Genomic DNA, 27,023 nt, shown 5'->3' on the forward strand with positions numbered 1-27,023 from the left:
ATATACATGTCTAAGAGACGGGGCAAGGCAATGCCGGTATTTAACACAGAACTCAGTAGGGTACCCATCTGGCCTGGCCTGATTGAGGGTATGGCCTCTCCCACCTCCTCTTGTGTAATGGGCTCATCCAGTGCACGACGCTCAGCCTGTGACAGAAGCGGCACGGCACATCATCAAGTAGAGGTGTCTCCATCTCACCAGCAGGGCACAGGGTTACTGCGAATAGTAATCCGCAAATGTCTGTGCTATGCTGGGGGAGGTACGGTGGGCACAACCGGTGTTATCCAAAATTTATGGGATAACCCTGCCTGCTAAGGGCCGTGACGCCATCTAGTAAAGCAATTTCCAGTTTTGTTTCCCTACCCATAGGCCCGTGCTGTGGACGCCTGCCAAAGCAACTTAGCTGCTTTAAGAGACAGGAGCTTGATCTCCGCACAAATCAGCATCAGTTGTCTACCGTAGTCATCGTCTGAACCTCTGGCCTGTCGCATGTTCTTGCAGTGCTCCCAGACAGTGGCCTAACATGCCCTACAAAGGATACCTGGTGACTGTACCGACCCGGCGTTGAGCTGAAAGTTTTGCCGGATTTCCTTACCTATCTCCTTAACGTACGTCTTATCCTGTAGATGCCAGGTGTTAAGCCGCTATATTGGATGACAATGCAAGGTGTGATTACCGATTTGAAGCAGCAATGGGGCGTGGTCAGAGTGTCCCCAAGGCAGTATCTGAATGTGTGAAACTAGGAGAATGTCTGGAACCAGCATAAAGATCAGGTCAATTGGCGCATGTGTATGGTGTGAAGCGGACGCATGTGTGTACTCTTGTTTTCGGGGATTCCAAACCCTCCGTACATTGCATAGACCCAGAGTAGTAGTCCATTTTTTAAATATTCAGGCATTTTGGTGCTCAGAAACAGTGCCCAAAACATTCAACGACAGATTGAGGGCTGTGTTGAAGTCTCCACCTAGGCTAGGCCAGAGGGCAGCCCAGCCACAGGGTCAAGGAGGGTGGCCAGGAAGGACTCCAAAACTATTGGCGGACCATACATGCATAGAAGGTTCAGGGAATGGCCCTCCAGAGAGCCTGTGAGTGCAAGGTACCAACCCTGAAGGTCAGAGTGGATCTGAGACACCACCATGGGAAGGAAACGGCTTAGTAGGATGGCCACCCCTCAGGCTCCCCTAGTAAACCCAGCGTGATAGACCATGTCATAGCCTTGTCTCTCTCTCTCTCTATCTCTAGAAATGGGCACTTGGTACCCAAAAGGTGGGTCTCTTGGAAGGAGACAGAGGGAAGAAAGCAATGGGTGTATTGCAGCACCGCAGAGCGCTTGATTTTGTCCAAGAGACCATTAACGTCCCAAGACATAACGCTTTATGGGGTCATGGCAGGGCCTTTGGTGATAGTGCTGGCTTAAGTCGGGAACCCATGGGACTCATGTACCAAGACACATTGATCATCTCAGGTGAGGGCAGTTAAGTACCCGGGACCCATTGCCATTTACATAGTATCAAATCACTGCAACAACCTAACAGGGAAAAATTCACACACCAGCAGTAAAACAGTAACAAGCACCCTTACGGCGTGCAGGCTCTTGCACCCCAACCCCTCTCCCCATACTTCCCTTTAAGGAGCATCTGTCAGCCAGGTGCCCAAATTGGGAAACAAAGGGAGAAAGAAACTAAAAGTAGTCCCTCTAATCAGGCATGGTATGGTGGAGCCCTACAAGTATTAGAATCAATGTGGTAAACCCCTCAGAACCATACAAGGACAGTTCGAATCCTGCAGCGATAACCCTTAAAGTTCTCTATTTGACAATCTCTGGACCCTGAGTCCAAGCCACATCATATAATCCGTGAGGGAGTAAGGCTCACATGTTCTTCTGACTGGAACCGTTTTCGGCAGCAAGTCATATGTTGCCCATTGGACTGGAGGCAACGAGAAGAAGAGGGCAAGGGTCGCCTCTGGTCAGACATCAGCTTTCCCTCTGTAAGCCAGTCCCATTCAAGTTCAGGGGTTTCAAAGAAACACAACCTACCCTCATGAAGGACTTTGAGACGTGCAGGGAATAAAAGCATTTAGAACAATTGAAGGTCTCTGAGCTGCTGTTCAATGGCCTCATAGAATCTGCATTTCGCTTGGTCCTCCCATGTGTAATCAGGAAAGAGCAGAATTTTTTTAATTTGGTAGTGAAGGCCCTTGAGAGCCCTGGCCTCTGTCAGAATGGAATCCCGTTTCTTTGAAGTTGAGAAAGCGTGCAATCATGGGCCTTCTTTAGGCACCTGGAGGGGGCTTAGGGGCCAACGATCTGTGGGCTCGTTCCACTACGAACCAGGGTGGGAGTTTTCCTTTAGGCATCCAAGATTGAAGCCAGTCCTCCAAAAACTTAGCCGGTTCGGGCCTTCAACGTCATTGGGGAACTCCGCAAAGCGTAAGTTCCCCGCGTCTTCAGCACGGTGGAGCTCCCCTGTACGGGTGAGAAGGAGGGCCACTTTTGCTTTGAGATTGGTGACTTCATCCTCCACTGTGGATAGGCATCCCTCTGCTTCAGCGATGCAGCCGGTGGCTTTGTGGAGGTCTTGACGGAAGAGTGCCACATCTACTCGGACCTCCCCTATTTTGTTCCCAAAAAACACTTGCGAGGTCTGGATGACTTATAAAATCTTGTCTAATCCGCCTTCAATTATAGTACCTTTCCCCCAGGTGGGGGGGCTGGGGGTGCTGTGTTTGTGTACTGATTGATACGTTGCTGGGAAGGTGTATTTTCGCTGGTCTATCTTTCCCCATTTCTCACCGGGAGTGCAGGTGTAGTAGGCCTGTCCAAGGCTCTCAGGGCTCCACTGTATCGCTGCGGGCCTAGCAGTCCTCTAGCCATCCATGGGGGGCAATGAAACCAGCAACCGTGAGTCCTCTCCACAGGAGTCGATGACATCTGCGGCCCCAAGACCACATCTTTGATGGCCTGCAGATGACTGAAGCGGACGGGCCCCCGTCTGCCAGTTCAAGAGGCCTCTCAAGCCTCCAGGCCAATAAGCCCAGCTCAGGACTGTAGTAGCAGCAGATCGGGGGAGGCAGGAAAGCTGGCACACCACCCACAATAGACTCAATGTCTCAAGCGACTCAGGGCCCATTCAGACGAGGGGCATATTCCAGAATCCAACAACAACGCAGCACCGGGCTTCACACTCTCTCCACATAGATAGAGGGAAAAAAAGGGCAACTGTATGCAGCCAAGAACGGGGCCAGGATGTAGAAAGTGTGTCCCAGGCCTTTGCCCAGCCAATCAATCAGGCAAACCTTTCAGCAGAGCCAACCGGCATTAGGAGAAACAGATTGCTCCATGTTGTCTCCACACATTAATCAAGCGGCCCACCACTGGGCTGGGTCTGGGCCTGTCCTCTGTCTTATCCAGTTGCGGTCCTGCCCTGAGGCAGAGTTGATACGGTCCCGTTGTGGAGCAGGAGGCTTGCAAGTCAGCATGAGGAGGGCAGGGGAGGATGCGCAGAAGCCACCCGGCCCTTCGTCGGTCGCACTGGTCCATGAGGTACGGCCAAGGGCAGCGCGGGCCTCCTCACTACTTCAAGCCTGCATGCGCTCCTCTACTGGGGTCGTGACACTCACCTGTAATGGTTGCATGGTGGATTGCGATATGGGTCCTTGGGCGTGGGGAAGTTCTTTTCTCTTGGCAACCCCCTCCATAGCTCACCATTCCGCAGTCCGCAGATAAGCTGCTCTCTCAGAGCCAGCCGGAATGGCCAATTGTCTTCACATATTGGAAAAAAAATGTACAGAGAAACTTTCAGTCCTGATTTTGCACAAGTTAGAACACGGGCAGAGCCATCATGAACATCTTAGAAGAATTGCTCACCGCAGTGGAAAAATGTCAAGCCTGTGAACAGACTCTCTGATCTTTCCACTCACTTAACACCAATGATCATAGAATTCTCATGGGTCGGGAAGCATCATAAGTAAAGGTGGGTGCACAGACCAATCTTGACTTACTTAGTTTCTGAATAATAGAATCCCCTCAACCCTTCTAAATTGAACCTTGGTATGCTCCTTGCTAAGATTTCATTCATCACCTGCGGAGTCTCCCAAGTTCCATACTCTCAGCTTGTTTCTTCAATGTTTACCTGGCAGCACTTGCTATAACTCCGAAGGCACCTAATGTTGAGCTAACGTTTGCTGATGATTGTCAGGTCTTCTATAAAATGAAAGAGCAAAGTGCAGTTCATCAGGAGGTTGCTAACTGTATAAAGGATGTCCAATACTAGATGCATGATAACTTGCGCTGCCTTAGTTTTCGAAATCAAAAATCTTACTTGAGGGCACAGATGATCCATCGTACCCCCCCTTCGCTTGGCCAGATACAATGGGTACAACTCATAAGCCAGTTTAGAAGTTTGCAAACGTGTTGTTACATTCTTTATTTCACAAGTAAATGTGGTCACCTAAGGTTCCTTCTATCATTTTCGATTGCCTTAGGGCAATACCACTTTCCTCCAATTCCCCCAAAAGGCAATACATTACTGGTAATAGTTTGCTTTTACTATTGAATAGCATTCTGATTGGTCTCCCCAAGATCTTCAAAAGCTACAAAGAGTTCAAAAGGAAGAATTAAGGCTGATTTGCAAAGTTCAAATCATCCCCGCCCTCGGATCACTACATTGGTTTCCTATTCATGACAGGTCACACTTCAAAACATTGTCTACTGCACACCCATTTGTGGTCTTGCACCAGATTATCTGACAACTCTTTCAGCCCTACCAACAGATGTCAGAGATGACCTTCTACTAACCTGCTGGCTACTCAGTGACCTCAACTGGAAAGATATCAAGGTAGGTCTTTTAATGCTTATGTCTCCTCTCTGTGGTACTCTCGCCCCAATCATTGAAGATGGAAAAAGACTTCCTAAAGACAAGGTCTAAAGGTGTACCTTTTCTGCCTTCATACAGCTCTGATGCACAGGCTTCAGCCTACTCTGCTTCCTGTTTGATTTCATCTGTTTTTCTTTGTCTTCTCACAGTCAGCCTAAGACTGGTTGAATATATAGACCTTTACTTTCGACTACTGCATCCTTTTACTCGCTGCATTATATCTTGGTCAATATTAATTGTTGTTCCCTCTTACACCTCTTTGTGACCCTTGGCTCCTCCTCCCATCCCACAGCGCTCCGAGACAACCACGTGTGGTTTTCTGCACTCTACAAAAACACAGATATAGACGGTGAATGCAATGAAATTCTACCACAAAGTATCAAAGAGTTTAGAATGAACAGTTTTCAGGAACATGGTTTGGTAGTCTACAAGTGAAGGGGAAAAAGATTTACTTTTAATGACAATGAGTGATCAAACTGTTTATATGCTTTAGGGTTCAGAAAAATACACAGATATCCTTACACAAATCATGAGTAGTTTGCTCGAAAAATATGATGCAGCATTACAGCCCGCTGCAGATTGTTATACCTGTTGTTAAAGACTGTTTCCAAGTTATAGGCCCAAGACTATAAAGAGGAAGAGCGACTTTAACCACAGTGCTGCCTTTGGCTGTAATTCTAACATAACTACCACTGACTGAATGTTCTAAAATAAACAAAAGTTCAAGCAACTGGATACAGGTACAGGCAGTCTACACCTACCACTATTGGACATCTACCTTTCTATTGCCTCCCAGGTCTTTTGGACAGCAAACAAAAAGACAGGGAAGATGTTTGGTTCTTTCAACTGATTCTCAAGAAGAATACAGAAAGTAATGTAAAGTAAAGTCATATAGTAAATTCAGGTCAAGTACTCCAATTCTTGAAGTTTTATGTCGATTCTATTTTTACAATTGCAGCTCATTCCTCGGAAGTTGATGTCGTGCTGGAATTTCAAGGACTCCACCCATTATCCATCAGTTTGCACACAAGACCCAGGGGGTTTCTGGCAACGATCCCTGAAATGATTAGATCTCCGAAGAATGCGTGTCTGTGTCCAATCCTCTGCTTTTAATCATAATTCAGGATTATTTAAAGGGTCATTTCTCGATGTGCTCACTTTTGACATGCACATTGCAATGTCCACTTATTCAACGTGTCAAGATGAGAGTAAGGAAACAGCTCTGTGGTTAGGAGTCAGCTATTTTGGAGCGCGAATCCTTGTATGCATACACTGCAAAAAAGTTGAATCAACCACCTCAATGCAGTGGATAGAAAGACTCAAGATGGCTTTGCCAGCACTGGGTTGTAAAGAGGCAGGGGTCATGTGCACATTCACAATATGTCCAGAACTCGTTCCTGCACCGAAAGCTCATTCCCAGTATTTTTCATGAAAGAAGACACTGGCCTTCAAGCTGCAAAGGCTTTAAGTGATGCACCACGAGCTACTTTGTGGTGTTGCCCTAGGCCCTTCAATGCACTGGCAGGAGGAAGGTTCATACTCTCATTTAATACCTATTAAATTACGCCCACAGCATCTCGCTGTAGTGTCACAAAGGCTTTAAAATGAGATGGGAAAGAAAACTTTTTCAAAATCACTGTAAGCAAATCTCACCGTGTCAAATCCAACTTTGGGGATCTAAACATGTAGCTTAGTGTGGGCCAGATGTGTGATGCTTGTTGGCTTAATTTTAGTGCATAGACAAAAAGCTCAAGCATCAGGCTCAAGCCACCAGTGATCACTAGGTATCCACTGTTTTACTTTTTGTGGTCAATGTTTTCAGGACAGAATGGTCAAGTGTTAGTTCTTAAGATAACTTCAGTCTGTCCGATTAAGGAAATACCAGCGTGCGGAAGCTTGCGCGTCTGCGAGAATTTCAAGGAAAAAAGTCGCACATACACAAGAAACTAAACATGTTCACAATTCCAGGAACCTGATCTATAATTGTTGAACAAAACAATTCGTCTGAAGCACATATGAAAGAAAGCTGTTGATCTAACTAGGCTCATAGGACTGGCAGAGGCCTGAAACAAACTCGAAGAGACGTCCTTTTTTCCGTGTTTCGCGTGCCTTACCGAGATGTGTAACTGTGCTGCCAATCTTGCTTTTAACCCCCGCCCCACACCCACCCAACACAGGCACTCTATTGAAAGCGACTTCCTATATTAGTGCTTCTTGGTCTGTATAAATCCTGCAACTATTACTAATGCACTGTTATTCCACTACAAGCGCTATGTTCATGATATACAAGAATAACTTACTGCAAAAGGCTGTTGACTCGTTACATAGACAAGTCATTTCCACTTCCACACCCTGACAAAATGTCGTCCCTCCAAGCACTTTTAGTCCAATGGTTAGTAAACAAGAGTGTGGCATGTTCCACATCTGCATCCTTCTAAAAAAAATATGACTGCCAGGTGGGGATTTCTTCATAATTATGTCCACAGTACTATTAACTGTGGAACCAAGGGCCACGCCACCGTTTGCAAGTAAACCATTAACTTTAAAACACAAATGTGGAAAATGTCCGAATCAAATCTAATCTGCATACCCAAAGCCCTGTCTGTTTCTTTATATACAAATCATCCTAAGCTCAAGTTCGAAGCACAAAGTTCAAGCTACCATTGCCTTGGAACCTCAAATGTACCAAATAAAAAAGCACTGGCCTGCAGAGTGGAGGGGTGAGAAGACCAATGTTTGCGATGGACTGTTTCCAACAGGGGCAGGGTCAGTACTGATTTGCATTTGGTGGGTCCCTGTCTAGAGTGGCACAGTGGGTGAAAAACAATGAGTTGGAATACTGCCCGAGCGATTGACAATGGTTAGAACTTAGACTATTTGTGAACATTTATTCCATCACCTTTTGGGTGTTTGATTACCAGTAGTGTGCCTGGAAACATTGGTACAGCTTTCTGAGCCTACTACTCTCAGTGTCTGTGATTTCCAAAAAGTAGTAAATTTACACTTATTCAAGGAATACTTTGGTGCAGATTTACGACTTTTTTGATAAATCAGTTACTATATATATTAAAGTTTATCTCCAGAAACGGAACAAGTTAAAAGCGCTTAATGAAATGAACTATGTGAAAAACAAACAAAGACACAGCAGGACCGACTCAGTACCCCCAGATGCAACTACCAAACTAAGCATGCATTTGGGGGTGTGACACTACAGACACCCCCGCTAAAGCTACTCCCCTGCCCGTCCCACCTGGGCCTAGTAGTTCTCGCTGGGAACTCATGACTATGATCACATACAGCACAATGGCCTACAGTGCCCGCCCGGATATCAAACATTTAAAATGTGTTTTCATTGCATGTACTCTTCTTCGTCTCTGCTACGAGAAGCGTCGTTGGTAGAGTTGTCAAATCAGTGCATGCAGACACAGCTCCATGTTTCCAGTCCTTGCTTTTTAAATATAATTTTATCAAGTGACTGACAGCCCCATGTACTAAGCCCGAGTTGCAAATAGAGGTAGGTGTGCCAGCAATTTAATAGGGTGAATTTAGCCAGACCCAACTCAAGGCTCCGACTTGACTCTAACAATCCGTGCACAAGCTAAGCCATGAAAATGTTTTCCATGTTTTTGTACAACAAACATAATGTAGAAATATGATACAATCTCCCCAAAAATTTTAAAAAGTGTATTTCTTTAAAATGCGGATGTGTTTCACCCAACTACTTCAGATTATAACACACATTGTAAACAAGCATTTATTAAAAATGATTGGTTTTAAACATGAACTTAGAAACATAAGTGACCTGCCCCCCAAAAAGAATGCCATTAGTGAACCAGGAGGTAAGTCGGTAGTCATGTAATCCCTAAACATGGCCTAGATGTACAAGTTACTTACCTTCGGTCACGATGTATCTGGTAGTGACAATTCTAGCCGCAGATTCCTTAACGTAGAATTATCCCCAGGCGTGAGACTGGACCCGACAAACTTTCTTGCCCAGCATCTCTGTGCGCCGGGGGGCGGTACCTCGCGACTCCGTCCCGGCGTCCTCTGCGGGCGTGACGTCAGCGAGGTCACATAAGCCCCACCCCAGCGCGCTGACGTCAGTTTGCTTTGGAGAACTTTTCCGCGCCACAACGCGGAGCCATCACAACAAAACTGAGGAGAGCATGGGAACAGTGTGCGAAAAACCCAAAGAAACAAAAAGAAAGAGTCAAAAGGTGAGGAACAGCACCAGTGAGCACCAAAGTACCAGAAGGCCACATCAGTAAAGCCACAACAGGGACAGCGTAAAGAACCCCTCCGTGGAACCACAGTGCAAGCCAAGGCGATAGCCAGGCTGGAGGCACAAGCAGTGGAAAGCGCTGTAAGAGAGAGAGAGAGACTGCAACCACAGACCACACAACAAAGGGCCACAAGCCCGGGACAGAGGAGCAACAGCAATCTACCCCAAGACTACATAGTCAAGGGTGGCAGAGCCTCTGAAAGGAGCAGGAGGCCAAGGAAAGGCAAAAGAATCCCCAGCGTAGAAGACCGCAAGGGAAAAAGAACAAAAGCAGGCCCCTACACTGGAGAGAACCCAGCTGGAGGGAAGCCCGACAGACAGAAAATGAAAAGACCCCCACAGAAGACAAGCCACCCAGAAGGAGGCGAGCGCATAAAACCAAGCTGAGTGTCCTCGCAGAACGGGGAGGATGGGCGGGTCGTGAAGGAATCTGCATCTAGAATCGTCTCTACCAGATACATCGTTACCGAGGGTAAGTAACTTGTACATCTGATAGAGAGTACTAGCCGCAGATTCCTTAACGTAGACTAGATACCCTAACTATACCCAGAAGGGAGGAGGGCCTGCGAGAGAGCCTCCCCACCAGGAGATACCAGGGCCCCAGTAGGGGACATGGCACAAGAACAAGAAGGAAAAGGCCAGAATATCCTAAGCCCAACCAAGGGAGAGCGCCCAATACCCCGCAGGGGCAGACAGCGCTCTAAAAACCTCAAGGAACACAAGGGCCACCTCAAAACCAGTGAGAAGAGGTAGACCAGAGGCAGGGCCCACCAAAAGAAACACATGCACAGAGAGAGAAAAGGGCTGAATACACCTTGGCCGCAAGCAGCGGGTAAGGCCAGAAACGCTCCACCGCCAACAGCACAAGCGGAAGAAGAAAGCACCAGTGTGCAAAGCCCCAGCGGAGGCAGGGGCGCAAGGGAACACATCACGATCACAACGGTGGAGTAGAACAAGAAGCCCTGCACGGGCATGCGGTGCCAGCAACAGGCAACACTACCGGACCGCACGTCCAGGACAAGGTAGACGCCCGCCGAAGGCAGAGGCCAGGGAGGGCCAGGACACACCCCAAGGGAGGGGCCGGGCCAGGAACACAGACACACTGAACCACGAAGAAGTGGAGGAACCGGCAGAAGAGAAAGAGAGACGGAGGACGGCCCCACGCCGGCCACCAGAACACAGAGGCCAAGAAAGCCAACCCACAGGACAAAAGTGGGGAACTGCCACAACATGATGCCACAGAGAGCAGGCCAGACTGGCCGAGCGGCGTAGCGACAAGAAGAAGGACTGACCCAGCGCAAGCTGCTCCAAGACAATTGGCAAGAAGATCGCACCTGCGACATACCGTGACGCCGCGGAGAGCAAGGAGGCCAAAAAGGGTGACCACACCTCCCCGGCACATGACAGAGCTATGTAATAGCTACAAGTACCCCAACAAGGGTAGGTTACGTCCCAAGAACCATGGGAACACCTCTTAGGAAAACATTTCCGCAGCAGAGGACAAAACAGAAAGACCTGCAGAAAAATCCACAGATGGCTTACCAATCAGCCAAGAAAGAAGACGCAGAAGGCCTAATCAAAGGCCAGACCAGCAGCCAACAGCACCACGGGCCCAACAAAAGGACCCTAAGGCACATCAACCACACAGAACACACAACCGGGGCTACTCGTTACAAGGCCCCAGGAAAACAACGGGAGAACACCTCCCAAAACACAGACCGACATCCAGGTCACTGTGGAGGGGGGGGGGAGAGGAGGAGGAGGGCGAAGCCCCGCAAGAAACCTCTGAATGGCAGAATCCGCAGGGGCGTGGAACAAAAGAGCGCCATCAAAGGGAAGGTCAACCAGCTGTTCTTTACGTTCTCAGGGAATACACTATCCCGTAGTCAGGCATGGCGACGAAGGGCCACCGAAGAAGCCATGGTACAACCAAGCACCTCCGAAACGTCCAGAGCCGAGGGGAGAATAAACGTGGCATGCTCCCGGCCATCCAACACCATGTGCCACAGATCAACACAGGCACCCTCCTGAGAAGTGGAAGACATAAGGGACTCCGCCGAATCCTATAAGCAAGAAGTGGCTCTAGCCAATACACAAAGAGTGTTAAGGGCCCGCAAGGCAGCACTGGAGGACGCGAAGATATTGCGCCCCCATGAATCTAACCGTGACGGGGGAGACTACACCGATGGCAGGGAGGGAAAGGCAGTCTGTAAAAGAGGGCCCCTGGTAGAAGGGTGGAGGGAAAGACAGACAGGATCATGCGGAGCAGGGCGGTGGCAGTGCAGAAGTGGCTGGGGTACCGGGTCCCCCGTGGCAGGACGCCCCCAGGCCCCCAAAAGAGAAGTGTGGAGCGATGCCTTGAAGGGAAAAAGCAGCTCCCGACCACCAGAGCCCTGATGGAGAACCTCCAGCAGATGATCCGTAGGGAAATGGGCAGCTGAATCGCCCATGCGCAACATTCCCGCAGCTGTGGAAACAGCCCAAGCGAAGGCAGCACTCGCCTCCTCAGGGCCCCGCGGCGGGGAAAGCAGTTCCTCCGTGGGCAACGGCTGCAAGCTAAGGCGGCCGTCCCCCAGCCCAACCGGAGAAAGGAAAGGCCAAGCTCGGAAAGGGGGAGGGTAGACCGATGAATGGGGAACCTGAGGTGCCTCCGGCGAAGACTGCGGGCGCAGTGACGGCGAAGAGCCATCCTTGGAAGACGCCGGGGAAAAAGCCACGACGCGGCGACCCGTCTCCGGAGAAGATGAAACAAACAGCTGCCGAACCTCCGGAGAAGAGGGGGCATCCGAAGACGAATCAACGATCCGACGCCGGCACGGCGCCGTAGAGTCCGTCACTGGCGTCAGGTCAACATCGACCGGCGCCGAAGGGGATGCCAGAACGACCTCCGCCACAACGCGTGGAACAGGAGACCGGGGCTGGGTCTGAGCCGGGGCGGCTAAGGAACGGCGCCGAAAAGGCGTCGACTCGACCTCCAACGAGGCAGCCGCCTGCGTGGAGGGATGAGGTGGGCGAGGAGGCCAGGGGGGCCCGGGGACACAGCCCGACCCCTAGCCGGCCCCCGCGGCGCCGTCAGGGCCAGCAGCCACCGGCATCTGAGCGGCATCATCTCGGCCTCGGACAAGGCTGCCGCCTGCCCAGGGGACCGAGGGGGACTCGAGGACACGCCCGAGCCCCGGCAACTTCCCCAGACACCACGGGGAACCCCGCAGGGGTGTGCGGCGAGGCAGAGGCGCCGTGGTCCGAAGGAGGGAACCCCCGAAGGGTCGCACCCCGATGGCACTATATCTTCAGAACCTGGAGCCGAACCTGTTGGCGCCGGAGCTACCGGCGATGCAGCAGAAGTCCCAGCACGCGGCAAGGGATCTGCTGACGTCCCAGGAAGAGAAGGAGAAGAGGGAAGAGCCAAAGAGGCCCGCAAGGCTGCCTCATAGGCCTCCATCTGTGCTCTGGTCGCCCCTGCGCCGGGGAACGGCGGATAGAGTGGCTACGCTCGGGGCCGCACCACACGCGGAGAACCCGCACCCCCAACATGCCGGGGACCGGTCCTCGGGAACAAACTGACACACTTAACAACAGGTGAGCGACGCCCTTGCGGCCTGGGAGAGGGACGATGGCAGGCAGTTCTTGAAGCCTTCCGCGGGGAAGGGGCGCGGCGACGACGATGACCTGGACATACGTGCCAAAAGGAGTTTCATCCGGTGCTCCCGCTGGGACTTTGGCTTCATTTGCTGACACGCCTTGCAGTCCGTGGAGTCGTGGTGCTCCCCCAAACACCACATACAGATGGGGTGAGGAACCGTCGCCGACATCTGGCGCACGCAAGACGAGCACGTCTTGAAGCCCGAAGGCATTCGCACACTGTTCTCAAGAAAACGCTGAAAGCGACAAAAGAAGGCCTGAAACAGGCCAGGAACACGATCCGGATCCGCGTTGCATGCGGCAAAGAAGAAAACTGACGTCAGCGTGCCGGGGTGGGACTTATGTGACCTCGTTGACGTCACGCCCGCGGAGGACGTCGGGGCGGAGTCGCGAGGTACAGCTCCCTGGCGCGCAGAGATGCTGGGCAAGAAAGTTTTTCGGGTCCAGTCTTACGCCTGGGGATAATTCTACGTCGTTAAGGAATCTGCGGCTAGTAGTCTCTATCAGATTCTTATTATAGATGGAGCAATTTTATAGTCTATTAAATCAAACATTAGAGATAACTAAAGTATTTAAAAGTGCTCTCATTCATATGTGATAATAAAGAAAAAGGAGGCTCTGTTAAATAAAATGATTGGCTAGGATCACACAATTTGGACAAGTAGACAACTAATATTGATTCCAGTTTATCTGGTTTCACATTTTGCCATTCAGCATATCTCTGCCTCACATCAAATGTTACTATTTCATCTTTCATTCTGGGCTCACAACGAAACAGACATATCAGACCCAACTCACGGCCTCCATACTCAACTATCAAGGCAAGAATACATTTATTTGGGGGCTGTCACACCTAAACAACTCCCTGAAGATACGCTTCTGTTAATACTATGTAAATGACAGTGTTCAAAATGCAGTTGCCAGCTAGTTTCTCAACCGACTAATGCAGACTTCCTTCACACCAGGCATTGTAAAGCTGCAATGGCTGCAACTAGTTAAACTGAGAACCTTAAAAGCAATGTGCATCATTCATCGCGAAAGCTGTGGCATTATACCACTCTTCCTTTTAAAGAGGAACCATACCTTTGGCAAATACCACCACTGCCTTCCAGACCGACCAACCCTATTGACCACCCCACCCTTCAAAATGTCCTGAGCTAGTGAATGCTCCTCCTCTGTCTAAGCGGTAAAGCTTTGGAACCTCACTCCTGCATGAATAAGACTTGACAAGTCACCTGGAATTCCAGAGAACACTCAAAACCTGGCTCTTTCCATTCATTTCTTTTATCAAAAGGGAGGGGAGAATGAACCACCATGGTCTCAATGCCAGAGTCTCAAGAATGTTGTATCAGAGACCCTCAACCACACAGTCACAGTATGCGGTGTATATAATCTCCGCTTAGTGTGATTTGGTGGATTGTGTCCTCATAGGGTCTGCCATTGTCCGAGTGACATCTAGACGTCCACCAGGAGGGAGACTGTCTGGATGCTGACAGTGTTGAGTGAGTTTAAATTACCTTCTATCCTACAGGTAAATCTTTATCCGGGGAAGAGAATTTGGATAGGGGTAAGACTAAAAACAAGATGGTGTTATGTGGTTGAGTCACTAGTTCACAACACCTAGTGGTCGGGTCGTCATGGTTCAGCCTGGAACAGCTTATATGGGTCTATGGCCTTCGCCAGGAGCCGAGTGAAAAGGCCTTTTACTTTAGGCCTTAACGTGAATCATGTGTTCACCCACCCGTCTTCATCAAAGGGCACACTTTACCAGAGTAGGAGCGTGGTCACAGAAAACGTCTTTGGCCTAGAACATATGCAGATATTTTTTTTTTTCAATCATGGTATGGAGGGTAAAGGACAAAAGGGTGTAGCTTGACTTAACATAGTCCTTCGTAGTGTTGCTGCATGACTAATTCCATCTGAATGTGGATGGAGTGAGTCATGTAGCAACGCTATGACCATGATGTTTTTTTGAATATCTGCACAAGTTGTACTTTGACATACAGCAATTAACCTAAAAACGATACATGTTTTGTTTGTTTTATACATGTTAAAATCAATGAAAAGTAATTGTGGGCTCTGGGCCCGTTTTTGAGGGGGATCCAACAAAGGATATCACACGCCCTGAAGCAGCCACTGGAGATCATCTTAAAAGTGGTCATGTTGAGAGTCTGGGAGGAACAAACATTAGATAGATATGTGCTTCTCTTTTGTAATGTTGCTCTAATGGTGGGAAGACGAGACGTCCTACAGAAGTGGGGGAGTGCTACCATCTCGATGGTGGACAAAAGGAAAACCCACATGGACTGGTTCATGCACGCAGAGGAACAGGTATACGACTGGTTCATGCACGCAGAGGAACAGGTATACAAAGCCTGTGCATGCCCCCCCCAAAAAAAAATCACAAACGTTTGGGGCACCTGGAAAGGTCTGGCGAAAGATATGTCATAATGCAGTCATCCCCAGAGCGCAGGGGTCCGAGAAGAGACCAGATGGGTGTGATCAAGGACTAAAAGTAGGGCCGGACTGGTTGTAGCGGGCTCCGGGCGTTTCCGCGGTGGGACGTAAGGGTGGGGCCGGTTTGGTACCGGTGGGGGTCGTTTTTGTTGCTGGGGGACGGTTTTGCAGCAGTGCTGCAAAATCGCCGTTGTAACAAAAGCGCAGCAGCAGTGTTCCAGCCCTGAATCGAAATTAACTAATACAAAAGTTAAATGATTTTGCATATGATTTATGGGTATGTGTTGTCATCCAGGGGCGGAGGGAGAGGGTCGGCGGGTATTTTATGTTCCTCCAATGGAGCACATAAGGTTTCTTGGCCTTAGTTCTAGGCCAAGGATTTGATTTTTCCTCAATAGATTAACTGCACTTAGTGAGGCCAAAGAAGCTTGAGGGGGCACTGCCTGGAATCTTTTGGGAAAGGAGATTGTGCCATGAAGGACTGCATTGCCTAGCTGGAAGGAGGTTTAGGGTCCAGTTAGTACTAACTGGAAATCGTTTTGTGGGGGCCATATGTATTTGCAACGCTGCATAGCTCTATCTGCTAATGGGTAAGACAGAGTCTTCCTTGGATTTCCTACTTTAGGTCTGACTTCACAAATGTATAAAGATTCCTAAAAAGATCAAGTTTTATGCGGCTGATAACAGTTTCAATGAGGTCCTTATTCATCGGGAGTTTCTGCCTCCTAGTCAAGAATGAGATTACAAGTACATTCTTCTAGGCACGAGCCGACAGCAGAGAAGCACATAAAATCATGTCCAAGTTGGAGCCCATACATGACATGGCTCCACTGCTGGTTTCAGTGAAAGACCACTGGTTTGTTATTCTGTCTTCCGTTAGTTCTCAAGAAACTTGGCCTCCTTCTCTGCCATTCACAGACGCCACCTTCAAAAGAGAAGGATGGGCAATGGAGTTTCCCAAGACTTGTATTTGTTATCCACAGACATGGAGAAAACAGACTTAAGGTCAAACTCGCCCTTTGTGTGGTATGGGGTAAATGTGTTCAGTACAATTGGAGTCATTAAATATATCCATACATATGTTTTGGTGCTATATATATAAAATGTATTTTGTACAAACCCACAAAAAATCTGCTTAACAAATTTACATTAACAAACCTAATATCTGAAACATAAAAACATAGGAAAAAAACACCAGCTGGCCAGTTGAGGAGATCTTCACCACTGAAGCCAAAAAGCATCCAGGGTCAAACAGAAAAGGAAAGAAACGTGTTTGAGGTGGCGAAGAAAGGAGGTGACATACTTCAAGGCTTTTTGGTTTTTACATCAAGTACAACAACCTTGACCTTTGTTCAATCATTATACCTTTAAATAGACAATAGCATGCTGTGCTGAAAAACATATTTCAACATAACTACATACATCGAAAAATGCTTTTTCGCCTGCATTTTTGGGGGCTCCTATTGTGGAAGTTGCTGGAATGACACTTTCTACATCTGCAAGATCAATGAATCCTTTACAGCTGGTATCCTCCCCAGAATCATAATACCGAAGCTAGAACAGAGAAGAACAAATAAAAAGTCAATTGAAAGATAAACATTCGTGTGCATGAAAAACGTTACAGAGACAAAACCCTAAAAAAAAAAAAGAAGCAACAAGAACATCAACTTCAACAAGTCTTGATTTTTAGTTCTCTTTAAGTATTAGGATTATTAGCATCTTTTAAAATAGCATTTTTAATCACAATAATTTGACTTTATAGATTACATTACTATCAAAACCAAATCGTACGTTATTCAGAATAAAACTGCCATCCTGTTTGACCATGATAAAAGGAGTACGCAAACAATGTTTGCACTGCACTAGCACTGCAACAACTGTAAAATGACCTTTAATGGTCTGTTGCTTCACAAGTTTAAACTGATCTATAATTGTCAACGAATGAACACATTAGTGGTTAACAAACTGGAAAATGAGCTAACCGCATTAAAAAAAACCAATATATACACTTAAAGTAATGCTGCAGTTATATTTTCATTTAAACTTCAGAAGTTGAAGAGTACCATAAATCAGACATTAAAATAAGTATACATTTAAAGTCACATACCAATTGCTTACTTGCAAGTATATTTATGCTTAATTGGTAACCTACAAATCTTAAGAACCTGGAATGTTTTATGTGCCTTTCTTCTTATGGTCGCAATGCACTGACACTGGCAACGTTTTGTTTTTTCAAAACCATTTATTCACACCAGAAGTATTAGATAGAGGCAACACTACAGTTTTATGTGTGTGTGTGTGTGTATATATAATACCAAAATAAGCACTGAAAATGGCACAGTAAGGAAATAGTTTGGGATATGTACCTATTGTCGATCATCCAACAGTAAGTACTGAACAATATACAATAAATGTGCCGTGAGGGGTGGGGGAGGGACAGTGATGGGTCGCAAAATTGAAAAAGCTAAGGAGGACCACAGCCACCAACAAGCAACAGCCAGTAGGAGACATATTTGAGGAAGAAGGGAACAGAACTGAGACTCAAACTCCACTGTTTTCAGACTACAATTTAACACACTTTCAATACTAAAACGTCTAGTTTAGGAACCCCATACCAGTCAGACAATAAATAGGTTGAATTTGAATTCTGTAATTACACAGTAGAACGTTCTCACAAAACATCCGGTTTGAGAAAATCACTGGTCATAAATCTACTATAAGCAACTTAAAGAAAGCATAGACACTATCTGTAAAATTAAATAGATCTAACTGCCGAAACCACACTGGCTTCAGTCTGTAAATAATATAGGAGTATGACTAAAAAGCAACCACCATGATTACAATATAGATATTTTGGTAAAGCAAATATTTTACATGCTCAAAAAGTTGGAAATCAAAAGTGTAGTTTTCAAAACTACTATACTAGTTTGGGCACATGAATATCATACCTTTCTTAAATGCAAGTTATTGACTACTTATTAAGGTGGGTTGCAGCAATCACATACCACCTTTATACCACTTCTCATGACTAGATATGTTGTGCTTAGTAAAAAGTAGATCCAAATACACTAGCATGCATGAGGCTTTTTAAATGTGGAACATTTGTATGATAGAAAGTGTGTGCGTGAGAATGTGTCAGTGGCGGCTAGATGGGATCAGGGGAGGGGGAGGTGTAAATGTAAAAAAAAAAAAATAATTACAAAAAAGTACCTTATCGCGGCATCTCTCCGTCTCTCATCCGCGTCGGACTCGGGCCGGAACGAGAAGCACCCAGGCTCCTCTGCCCAATCACAAAGCTGCAATGCAGCATTGTGGTTTGTCTGAGCGCCGTGGTTCAGCGCTTACATGGGGCCTGGGCATGCTCTCCAACCAGGCTGTTATGTAGACTGGGTGGAAAACATGCAAAGTGCCCATAAATACTTTGCTGGCCTGAGACGGCCGGCCAAACATTCATGCACACATTACAGAGTGCCCACCACTCCTTCCCCTGCTCTGAGAGCAGAGCAGCAGGAACAAATACAATGATAATAACATTGTTATTATCATTTTATTTTTCCTTTAGCTACACTGCTTGAAAGCAGTAGGGGGACGCTCCTCTGCCGTAGCAGAGGAGCCGCCACTGGCGGGGGAGAGTGAGTGCTGGGTAAATTTAGAGCATAGGGATGGAGAGAAAGAAATGCATTAGACCATGCTCTGTGTTTTTTGAGAAAATAAAACCCAAATGAAATCCAGCCTGGGACCACTGAGACAACAGAGATCTTTAGCTAACCAGATAATTTAGCTACTAGTTGAAATCTTTTGTGGAAATAAGGTATTTCCAACATGCAGGAGATTTTATGCAGAGTATTATTCAGCACAAAAGGGTTCTTTTCTGCACAGCCTTGCCTTTCTTTGCTCCAGTGAAGTTGATAGCCCAACCGGTGCTCTATGTTTACAATCAATGTAGAAGCTGAGCGCTTCTTTCGATTTCAACTGGTGAAGTCTCTCCTCCCCTTAGACGGGTGAGGCAAAGAATGCTGGAATAATGATGCTCTGACCAATAGCAAAGGGAGTCACTACCTTCGGAAGGAAGGAGGCATCAGTGCGCAGAACTAGTTTGTCCTGGTAGAACATGGTGTAGGATGTGGTGCACCGAAATTATAGAGGCAAGAAAGACTATCTTGAGGGTAAGGAGCGTGAAAGAACCACTAAGGAGGTGCTCAGAAGGTGCGCTCATGAGGAATATAAGAATCAAATTTTAGTCTCAATGGGACATAACAAACGGAGAAGAGGGGATGGTGGGGGGGGGGGGGGGGGAGTTTGCCTAATCCATTTAAGGAAATGCATTACACAGTTGAATTAAATAATGATGGCTGATCCGGCAGCCATAATAAGACCATGTGACAGAGTGGCGCCCTTTAACAGAGTCCAAAACAAGGCCTTGCCGTGTGAGGAGCCACACAGACAACGTAGCTTTTGAGAGTTTAGCAAGGAGTGGATAGATGTGTTTAGTACGGCACCAAACCACAAATGTATCCCAATGTCATGTGTCTACAGATTTGGTTATGTGACGCCAAGCAGCCAATATGACATTCATAACCTCAGGAGGAAGATGGAAAACACTCAACAATCACCACTCAATTTTCAAGCAGAGGTGTATGATGAGCAGATTGGGGTGCATAACCCTGCCCTGCTACTACAACAAGAGATCTTCCCAAAGGGGCAGCCTGATCCCAAGACAAATAATCAAGCCCAGGAGTTTGGAATACCATACTCTCCATGCCATAGTCTGTCCTGATCTTATTTAGAACTCGGGGCAAGAGAGGTGTTGGCAGGAAGGCGTACAGGAGTTCTGAATTCCACTCTAAGCAGAACGAGTCTCAGACTGAAAGACGGCTTGGAAACCCCAATGTGCAAAAGTGCTGATATTGCAAGTTCTCAGCGGTGTCAAAAACATCAAGTCAGGGTTCTCTCCACTCACAGAAAAGACCCTGCTCCACCTGATGTAAATGCAATTCATGACCTGAGAGGCGTTGATGGCTTAGGTTGTCTACTCAGGGAACCCACCAGGTGGTGTGTCACCAGAAAATTCCCTTGGTGATCTAGCCATATCAGGAGATGCAAACTCTCCTGACACAGGTTGCTGCATACCACATGGCGGTGGTATTGTCTGTGAGCACCTGCACCAGCTTCCCTTTGATTCAAAAGCAAGTAGATGGCTCCCAGCTGCAAATGGTTGATATGAAGCCGGACCTCTGCTGGAGGCAGATGCTTCTGATTGCCACTTCTCCCAAATGGCCTCCCCAACCCACAAGCAAGGCAGGGGTCACCACTGTGAGCTCTGGGTGGGGTAAGGAGAGGGGTCTGTTGCTGATCTAATCGCAGTACTGCAGCCACCACTGCAGATCTTTTGCAGTCTCCTCTGAAATCTGGACCAGATTTGAAAGTTCCCCCTAGGGCTGTGCCCACTGGAAATTCAGATCCCACTGCAGAGCCCACATATGCTATCTGGCGTGCACGACCAGCAGGATAAAGGAGGCCATCAATACCCAGCTGCCTCAGATACATCCTCACTTACAACAAGGACAGAGGTTGAAACATTAAAATCAAAGTCCGAATGTCCTAGACTCTTCTTTACCGGAGACAAGTGTGAAACTGCACCATGTACAGAATGGCTCAGATGAAGACGAGATTCTGTGATGGAGTTAGATGTGGCTTTGGTACATTGATAGTGATCCCAATGATGTAAGGAGGTTGACCATTGTAAGGAGGTTTTTGATGACTGCCTGGGGCAAGCCCGCTTTCAACAACCATTCAACCTCTTCCCGTTTAAACTGTTCTTCCTCCAACAGCCTCTGTGCCTCTCTCCTCAAACGCAACTTCGTTTGCGGCGTCCGCGGCACCACACGCAGCGCCAACAGCTCCGGAGCCAGCGTCGATGGAGGGTCCGATGCAGGAATCGGTGCCGTACGAACTTGAGAGGAAGGGCCACCAGATGGTGCTGGGGACTGTGTATACGGGGTCGAAAACCTCGGTGACAAAAAGTGCCATGACGGCACCGTCAGCATAAAAGGCACGAAGGGTGCCTGGGCATATTGTTGAGGCACGCCCAAATTAAAGGCCAGCGGACCCACGGGACCCGAAGGTGCTCCGGAGGGGAAGGCTGCCTTGGCAAACACGCCATACATCTGAACACGGTCCAGGAAATGGAGGATACTGAGCCGAGTCAGTATCCACACGAGGAACCTCCGACGTTGGAACAGCCGGATCCACAGGCGGAGCCACAGGCACAGTCTCATGCACAGGAGAGGGTTCGTCCTGAGCCGGTAAGCCCTCTGAATCCGGAAAGCCCCTCGGGGGCCGCGCCGGGGTACCTTTGGGTGAAGGAGAATGTACCGGAGTCACCTGAGGAGATAGCGAAGGCGATGGAGACACAAAGTCCTTTTGTCGACGTCGAGGCACTGGAGAAGGTGATCTCGAAGCCTTTCCCTTCGACGAACGACGCAGAGAGCCATGCCTCCTCTTCTTTTTGTGCTTCCTCGACTTCGAAGCATGCGAGGTCGACGAGTTCGACTTGGACCTTTTCCGACCCCTCTTCTCCTTTCTTGCTTTTGCCATGAAGAGCTTGGCCTCACGTTCTTTCAAGGCCTTCGGGTTCATCTTGCGACAGCCTGAATAGCCCTCCACGTCGAAGTTCCGATGATAAACACCACAAACCGTCCTCATGGGGGTCAGTGATGGATATATGACCCCTACACTCTCTACAGGGCTTGAATCCTGACTTTCTCGAAGTCGCCATTGTAAAGCTACAGTTAAAACCTGGAGAAATAACAAAGTAACTCGAAACAGTATGGAGAGTCCCAGAAAACCTTTACGCGTCGATGGCGTGGAAAAAAGGGAACTGACGTCATCACGCTGACGAGGCTCTCTTATGGCTCCGGGACGTCATGCAGAGTCGCAAGCGGAGCCGTGGCATTGTGACCACCACTTCTGTGTGGAGAGCTAGGAAAAGGTTTCCGCGGAATGCTGGCGCAGGGGATATTCAAAAGGTGAGGAATCCACAGGCTGATGTATCCATCAGAAAATCTATTAATAATAATGTGATTTGTGTAGTAAAGCTCTTGGTTCTTATGTTAAGGGGCTAATGTTTCTGTTTTTCACAGGGGCCTGTTTTGTTCATATTTTTATGAGGCTCATCAATCAAATCAATCAATCAAAAACAATTTATAGAGTGCACGGCTACTAAATAGAGTGACAGATCGGCGAGACAAAAGGATCTACAGGTGAGAGTTAGAACACTATTAAAAAGCCAAGTCTTCAACTGATGTCTAAAAGACTCCAGGTCCTTAATTGCTCTCGGAGACGAGAGCAAATAATTCCAGCCTCTGGTAGCCATATCTGAAAAGGAGGAATCACCCCAGCTTTTCTTCATTGGCTTGGGCACTACTGTCAGCAAAGCCTCTGCAGAGCGCAGTGTTCTTGTAGGCTGGTAGTGCAGTAGCCTCTTGGACAAATAGGTCACAGTTCATAAAAAGCTTTGTGGGCTATAGTCAGTTCTTTAAATTTCACTCTTGACTTGACCAGCAACCAATGCAAATCTTTAAGATGCAAATCCTTAAGATGGGCATGTACCGCACTACTCATTTTCAGGAATCTTCAGTCAAAGCATAGCAGCAGCGTTCTGCACCACCAGCAGTCTTTTCAACAAGTACTCCAGGAGACCCCAACAAAGAGCATTCTTTGACAGCAAAAGCAAAACCAAAGAGGATGATGGACGGAGTGTTGAACATTGCAAGCACTCAACCCCAGGATGCTTGTTTCCGGTCAAGGGAAGACATGGCTTGGCAGTTCGGGCTGGACTGTTCCCATGAGGCACAGGGTCAGATTGATTTGCATATGGCCATGTCTGAACTGGGGTAGCGGAGTGAGCTAAAGAATGATGATGGATTAAACCCAGATCAGTTGACTGGGGGTGAGTGCTTGCAATGTTCAACACTCCGTCCATCATCCCCTTTGGTTTTGCTTTGTTCGCCCTAAGTTGGCAGGGTATGCCCAGACGTGGGTCCCTTGCTCACTTTGCCACTGGATTCAAGCTAGCCTGGCTGATGATGGCTGATTAGCCAGAAACTGGTCCTAGGATGCCTGTTTCGGGTCCAGGGAAGACATGGATTGGCAGTTCGGGCTGGACTGTTGCCATGAGGCACAGGGTCAGACTGATTTGCATATGGCCATGTCTGAGCTGGGGTGGCGGAGTGAGCTAAAGAATGATGATGGATTAAACCCAGATCAGTTGACTGGGGGTGAGTCCTTGCAATGTTCAACACTACGTCCATCATCCCCTTTGGTTTTGCTTTATTGGAAAGCAGCAGCATTGCTGAGAAGATTCTTCAGATCCAGTCTGGCGTTTGGGGATATTTTTAAGATGACAAATCTGCAGTTAGAAGTATCCATCAGAACAATTACTTTTAAAGAGTACTGTGAGAAAGTGCCTCTTTTGACATGGTTAGTCCCCCACTTTTTGCCTGGAAAACTATGTGGCTTTGAGTGTAGTGCACAGAATCCCTACCAACCAGGTTCCATGTGCCAGTACTTCTTCACTAAAACTGTACCACGATTTTCAACTTCAGCCCCTGTAAGTCCCTAGTAAATGGTACTCTTGCTACCTAGTGCATGGGGACTGACAAGGGTCGCCTAGGGATCCCTCACCAAGGCCATGCCACTGCAGCTTACATTACTTGGTGCAGTGAAAAACAAAAAAGTTGACATGGCACACTGCCTGTGTGCCATGCCAACCAGTACTACCTAAGGTAAAGGATATTCACCCCTCTAGCAGGCCTTACAAGCCATAAAAGGAGGGTGCACTATATCTTAGGTGTGGGCATAACTGCATGAGCAGATATGCCCATACAATATTTAAGTCTATTGCTTAAAATTGTAAGTGACAACTCGAGTTTCCCAGTACCATGATGGCATCACTGAACTCAGGTGTTATTGGTATCAAACAACTCCTCCTAATAAACCCAGACTGATGCCAGTGTAAGATTTATTGAAATATGTATCCAGTGGGCATCTCAGAGATGCCCCCTGGAAACCTACCAACTCTGGTGTGGTCTCTGACTGGCTTAAGGCAGTCTGCCACCACCAGACATATTTTTAGACCCCAGTGTTGCAAGTCCCTGCTTTCTGAGGCCAGAAATAAAGCCAATCCTGGGCGGAGGTGTCACACAACTTCTCCCAGGATGGGCACAGTGCTCGAGAGGGAAGCTTTAAAGGCCTGCTGCCTTTGTAATGTAACCCCCAGTTCAAAGCATTACTTTTGACGGGAGAACCAGCGGGACACCTTAGGAAGAATAGGAGCTGTGCATCCCTTCGTAAACTCCACTGCTCAGGTGCTAGAGACGAAGTAAAGCATGTTTTCAGTGCCCACCATCTTGAAGATGATGGGACTTATCCAATTAGGGCTAAGGCTATCCCCCCCCCACCCCCTCCCCCCACCAGGAGGGTGGCGTAATAGTAGGTGTAGACACCCCGGGTAAGGAACCCATTGGTCCTTACCTGTTAATCCTTTGAAACGTCCCTAAATCTAGTATTTAGGTGGCTCTCCCAGACCCTGAAATCAGATTTTGATGACCTACAAAGAAGAGCCGTGCCGCAGCGAAAACTGAAGACACCGACTGACTTAGAACCAGCTCTACCGGCCTGTCTGCAGCCCTCAAAGACCCTGCTGAAGAGTAACTTGACCCACAGACCAGCGACCTCCAAAACCCTGGGAGGACTGCCCGCCTTCAAGAAGACTCCTAATCTCCCATGGACAGTGGACCTGTCCAGAAGAAACCATCTGCAAAGAAAAAGAACTCTGCCCTGAGGAACTGCAAACTCGCCCCGGATCCACCTCTGCACCCAACGCTCACGGCCCAAGTCTAAGTGGCCCATAGGTCCTGTGTAGGTTTCCCAGCGCATCTGAGCCAGAGTCCAATGTGGGCTGACCCCTGCCGGGCTCCTCCTCAACACCTGCAGCCTCAACTTAAAGAATCCCCCTGACCACAACCTGACCGGTAAGAGTTTTCCGACGTCTAAGGACACCCCAGCACTGGCCTTCAGGACCTCAACGTTTGGTGTTCCTACATTCCCTACTACCTCTACTTAGTTGGGCAGCTGTGAGCTTTCTTTGCCCGGACCCTGGCGTGAGCCTACAGGCTTTCTTCAAGACTAATATCCCCCTTTGGGTAACAGTGGGCCCCCCAATGCTGTGTTGGCACTCTGCACCCAGCCACCCCTGAGCCGATAAGGGTGCAAGTTTGGTGCTGCCTTGTGGCCACCCTTGTACTTACCTTAACTACAGGAGATTGACCTCTGACACCGCTGTACTCACTTGTGAGCAGCGCAACTTCACACACCCTCAGTGTCCATTGGTTTACAATGGCCGCCCAACCTCGAATTTGACCTCTGCACCTGGCCGCTCCTGTGCCACTGGTGGTGCAGTCTTGGAACTGAAATGAACCCTGCCTGGTGTTGACCAAAGATCCTGAAGACTGAATCTGTAAGTCGAGTACTTTCCTGCAAAAAACGCATTCTTGTTTTCCTACCATAGGTTAACATTGCAAAGCTTGAAAATTGAACTGTGTCCACTTTTTAAAGTATTTTTTCCTACAAACTTTACTTACCTTGTTGCAGACATCTTGGTCTTAAAATACATTTTGAAAGATCCATATTTTTCTAAAAGTAGTTTGGATCTTTTTTTTGAGTCGTGTGTCATTTATTAGTCACTGAGTGAATAACAAATGTCTTACACTACTCCGTGTTAGGCCTAAGACTGCTTGCTCATACTATCTCAAATAGAGCACTTTGGGTTTACATTGAGGGGAAATCTCTGGCAAGGTATAACCACTTAGTGGTATACCATATACAGAGCCAGCTTCCTACACGTAATGTTCTCAGTGATTAGCTTTCTGAATAACAAAAACATCAATCATGATAGGCTTATCAAGGCATTTTACCTGGTGTTTTGTTACATCCAGTGCAAACCAGCGAGCTTTCCAACCTTTCAGTAATGCTCCTCTCTTGTAAAGTAATCCCTCAAAAGACCTGCAAGACAAATTGGTAAACAAATGACTAACTTTAAATTATTCAAATATATAGATCAAATTTCTTTCGTCCTCCTACCCAATCAAATGACTAAATGAATGCATATAAATTAGAAGAAATACAACAAGGAGTAATGTTCCCAACGCCACATAGGATTACTCTGTCATCTCACTTTTCTGTAAACTTAAAATACTTATTTGTTATTCGTTAGTGCTAGCATATCAGGTCCTGCATTGCAATGCTCTTGCCAACACTATCATTAACATGGTACTTGTAACGCACAAGCAATTACCTAGTCTATTTCAGAAAGTCAGAGGGTACGTAGATTTTTAGCACATGTAAGTTCTCTGAATTCAGTGGATAAGAGAGCTAGAAATAGGTGCCAAATCTCACAGAAAGAAGCCTTAGATGTCGTGAGGGTGGCTTACATCCTTTCCATCCCTAGGATGTACCATAGTCTGTGGAGTCAACCTAGGTGTGTGGGAGTAGTAGGAGTCCCCCAGTGAACAAGGATGTTCTGGAGCACAGCTCCTAATACAAACCCCATCTGTCTCCCTCTGTTGGATTTGAGGGGGTAGGTTATTGGATTAGGTAAACCTAAAACCGTATATACGGGGAATCTGGTGATCTGAGTATCGAAGTGTGTATCGACCTCATCCAAGATCCATGTTAAATAATCTGTGAGGTTCAAACATTCCCAG

At 47.6% G+C, this 27,023-nt stretch overlaps 1 protein-coding gene across 6 annotated transcripts in view; it reads right to left on the reverse strand.

Annotated features, from left to right (window-relative positions):
• The window catches only part of SBF2 (SET binding factor 2), a 2,080,461-nt gene that overhangs the window by 14,761 nt on the left and 2,038,677 nt on the right, over window positions 1–27,023 (reverse strand). For all 6 annotated transcript variants that reach the window (XM_085648170.1, XM_085648169.1, XM_085648168.1 and 3 more), the window contains 2 exons: window positions 26,235–26,322; window positions 16,681–16,812 (listed from right to left, as the gene is read on the reverse strand). In XM_085648170.1, the coding sequence (XP_085504296.1) occupies window positions 16,681–16,812; window positions 26,235–26,322 (220 nt within the window). The remainder of the gene's footprint in view (window positions 1–16,680; window positions 16,813–26,234; window positions 26,323–27,023) is intronic.

Source organism: Triturus cristatus, chromosome 3_2, assembly GCF_964204655.1.
Source record: "Triturus cristatus chromosome 3_2, aTriCri1.1, whole genome shotgun sequence".
Taxonomy (NCBI): Eukaryota; Metazoa; Chordata; class Amphibia; order Caudata; family Salamandridae; genus Triturus; species Triturus cristatus.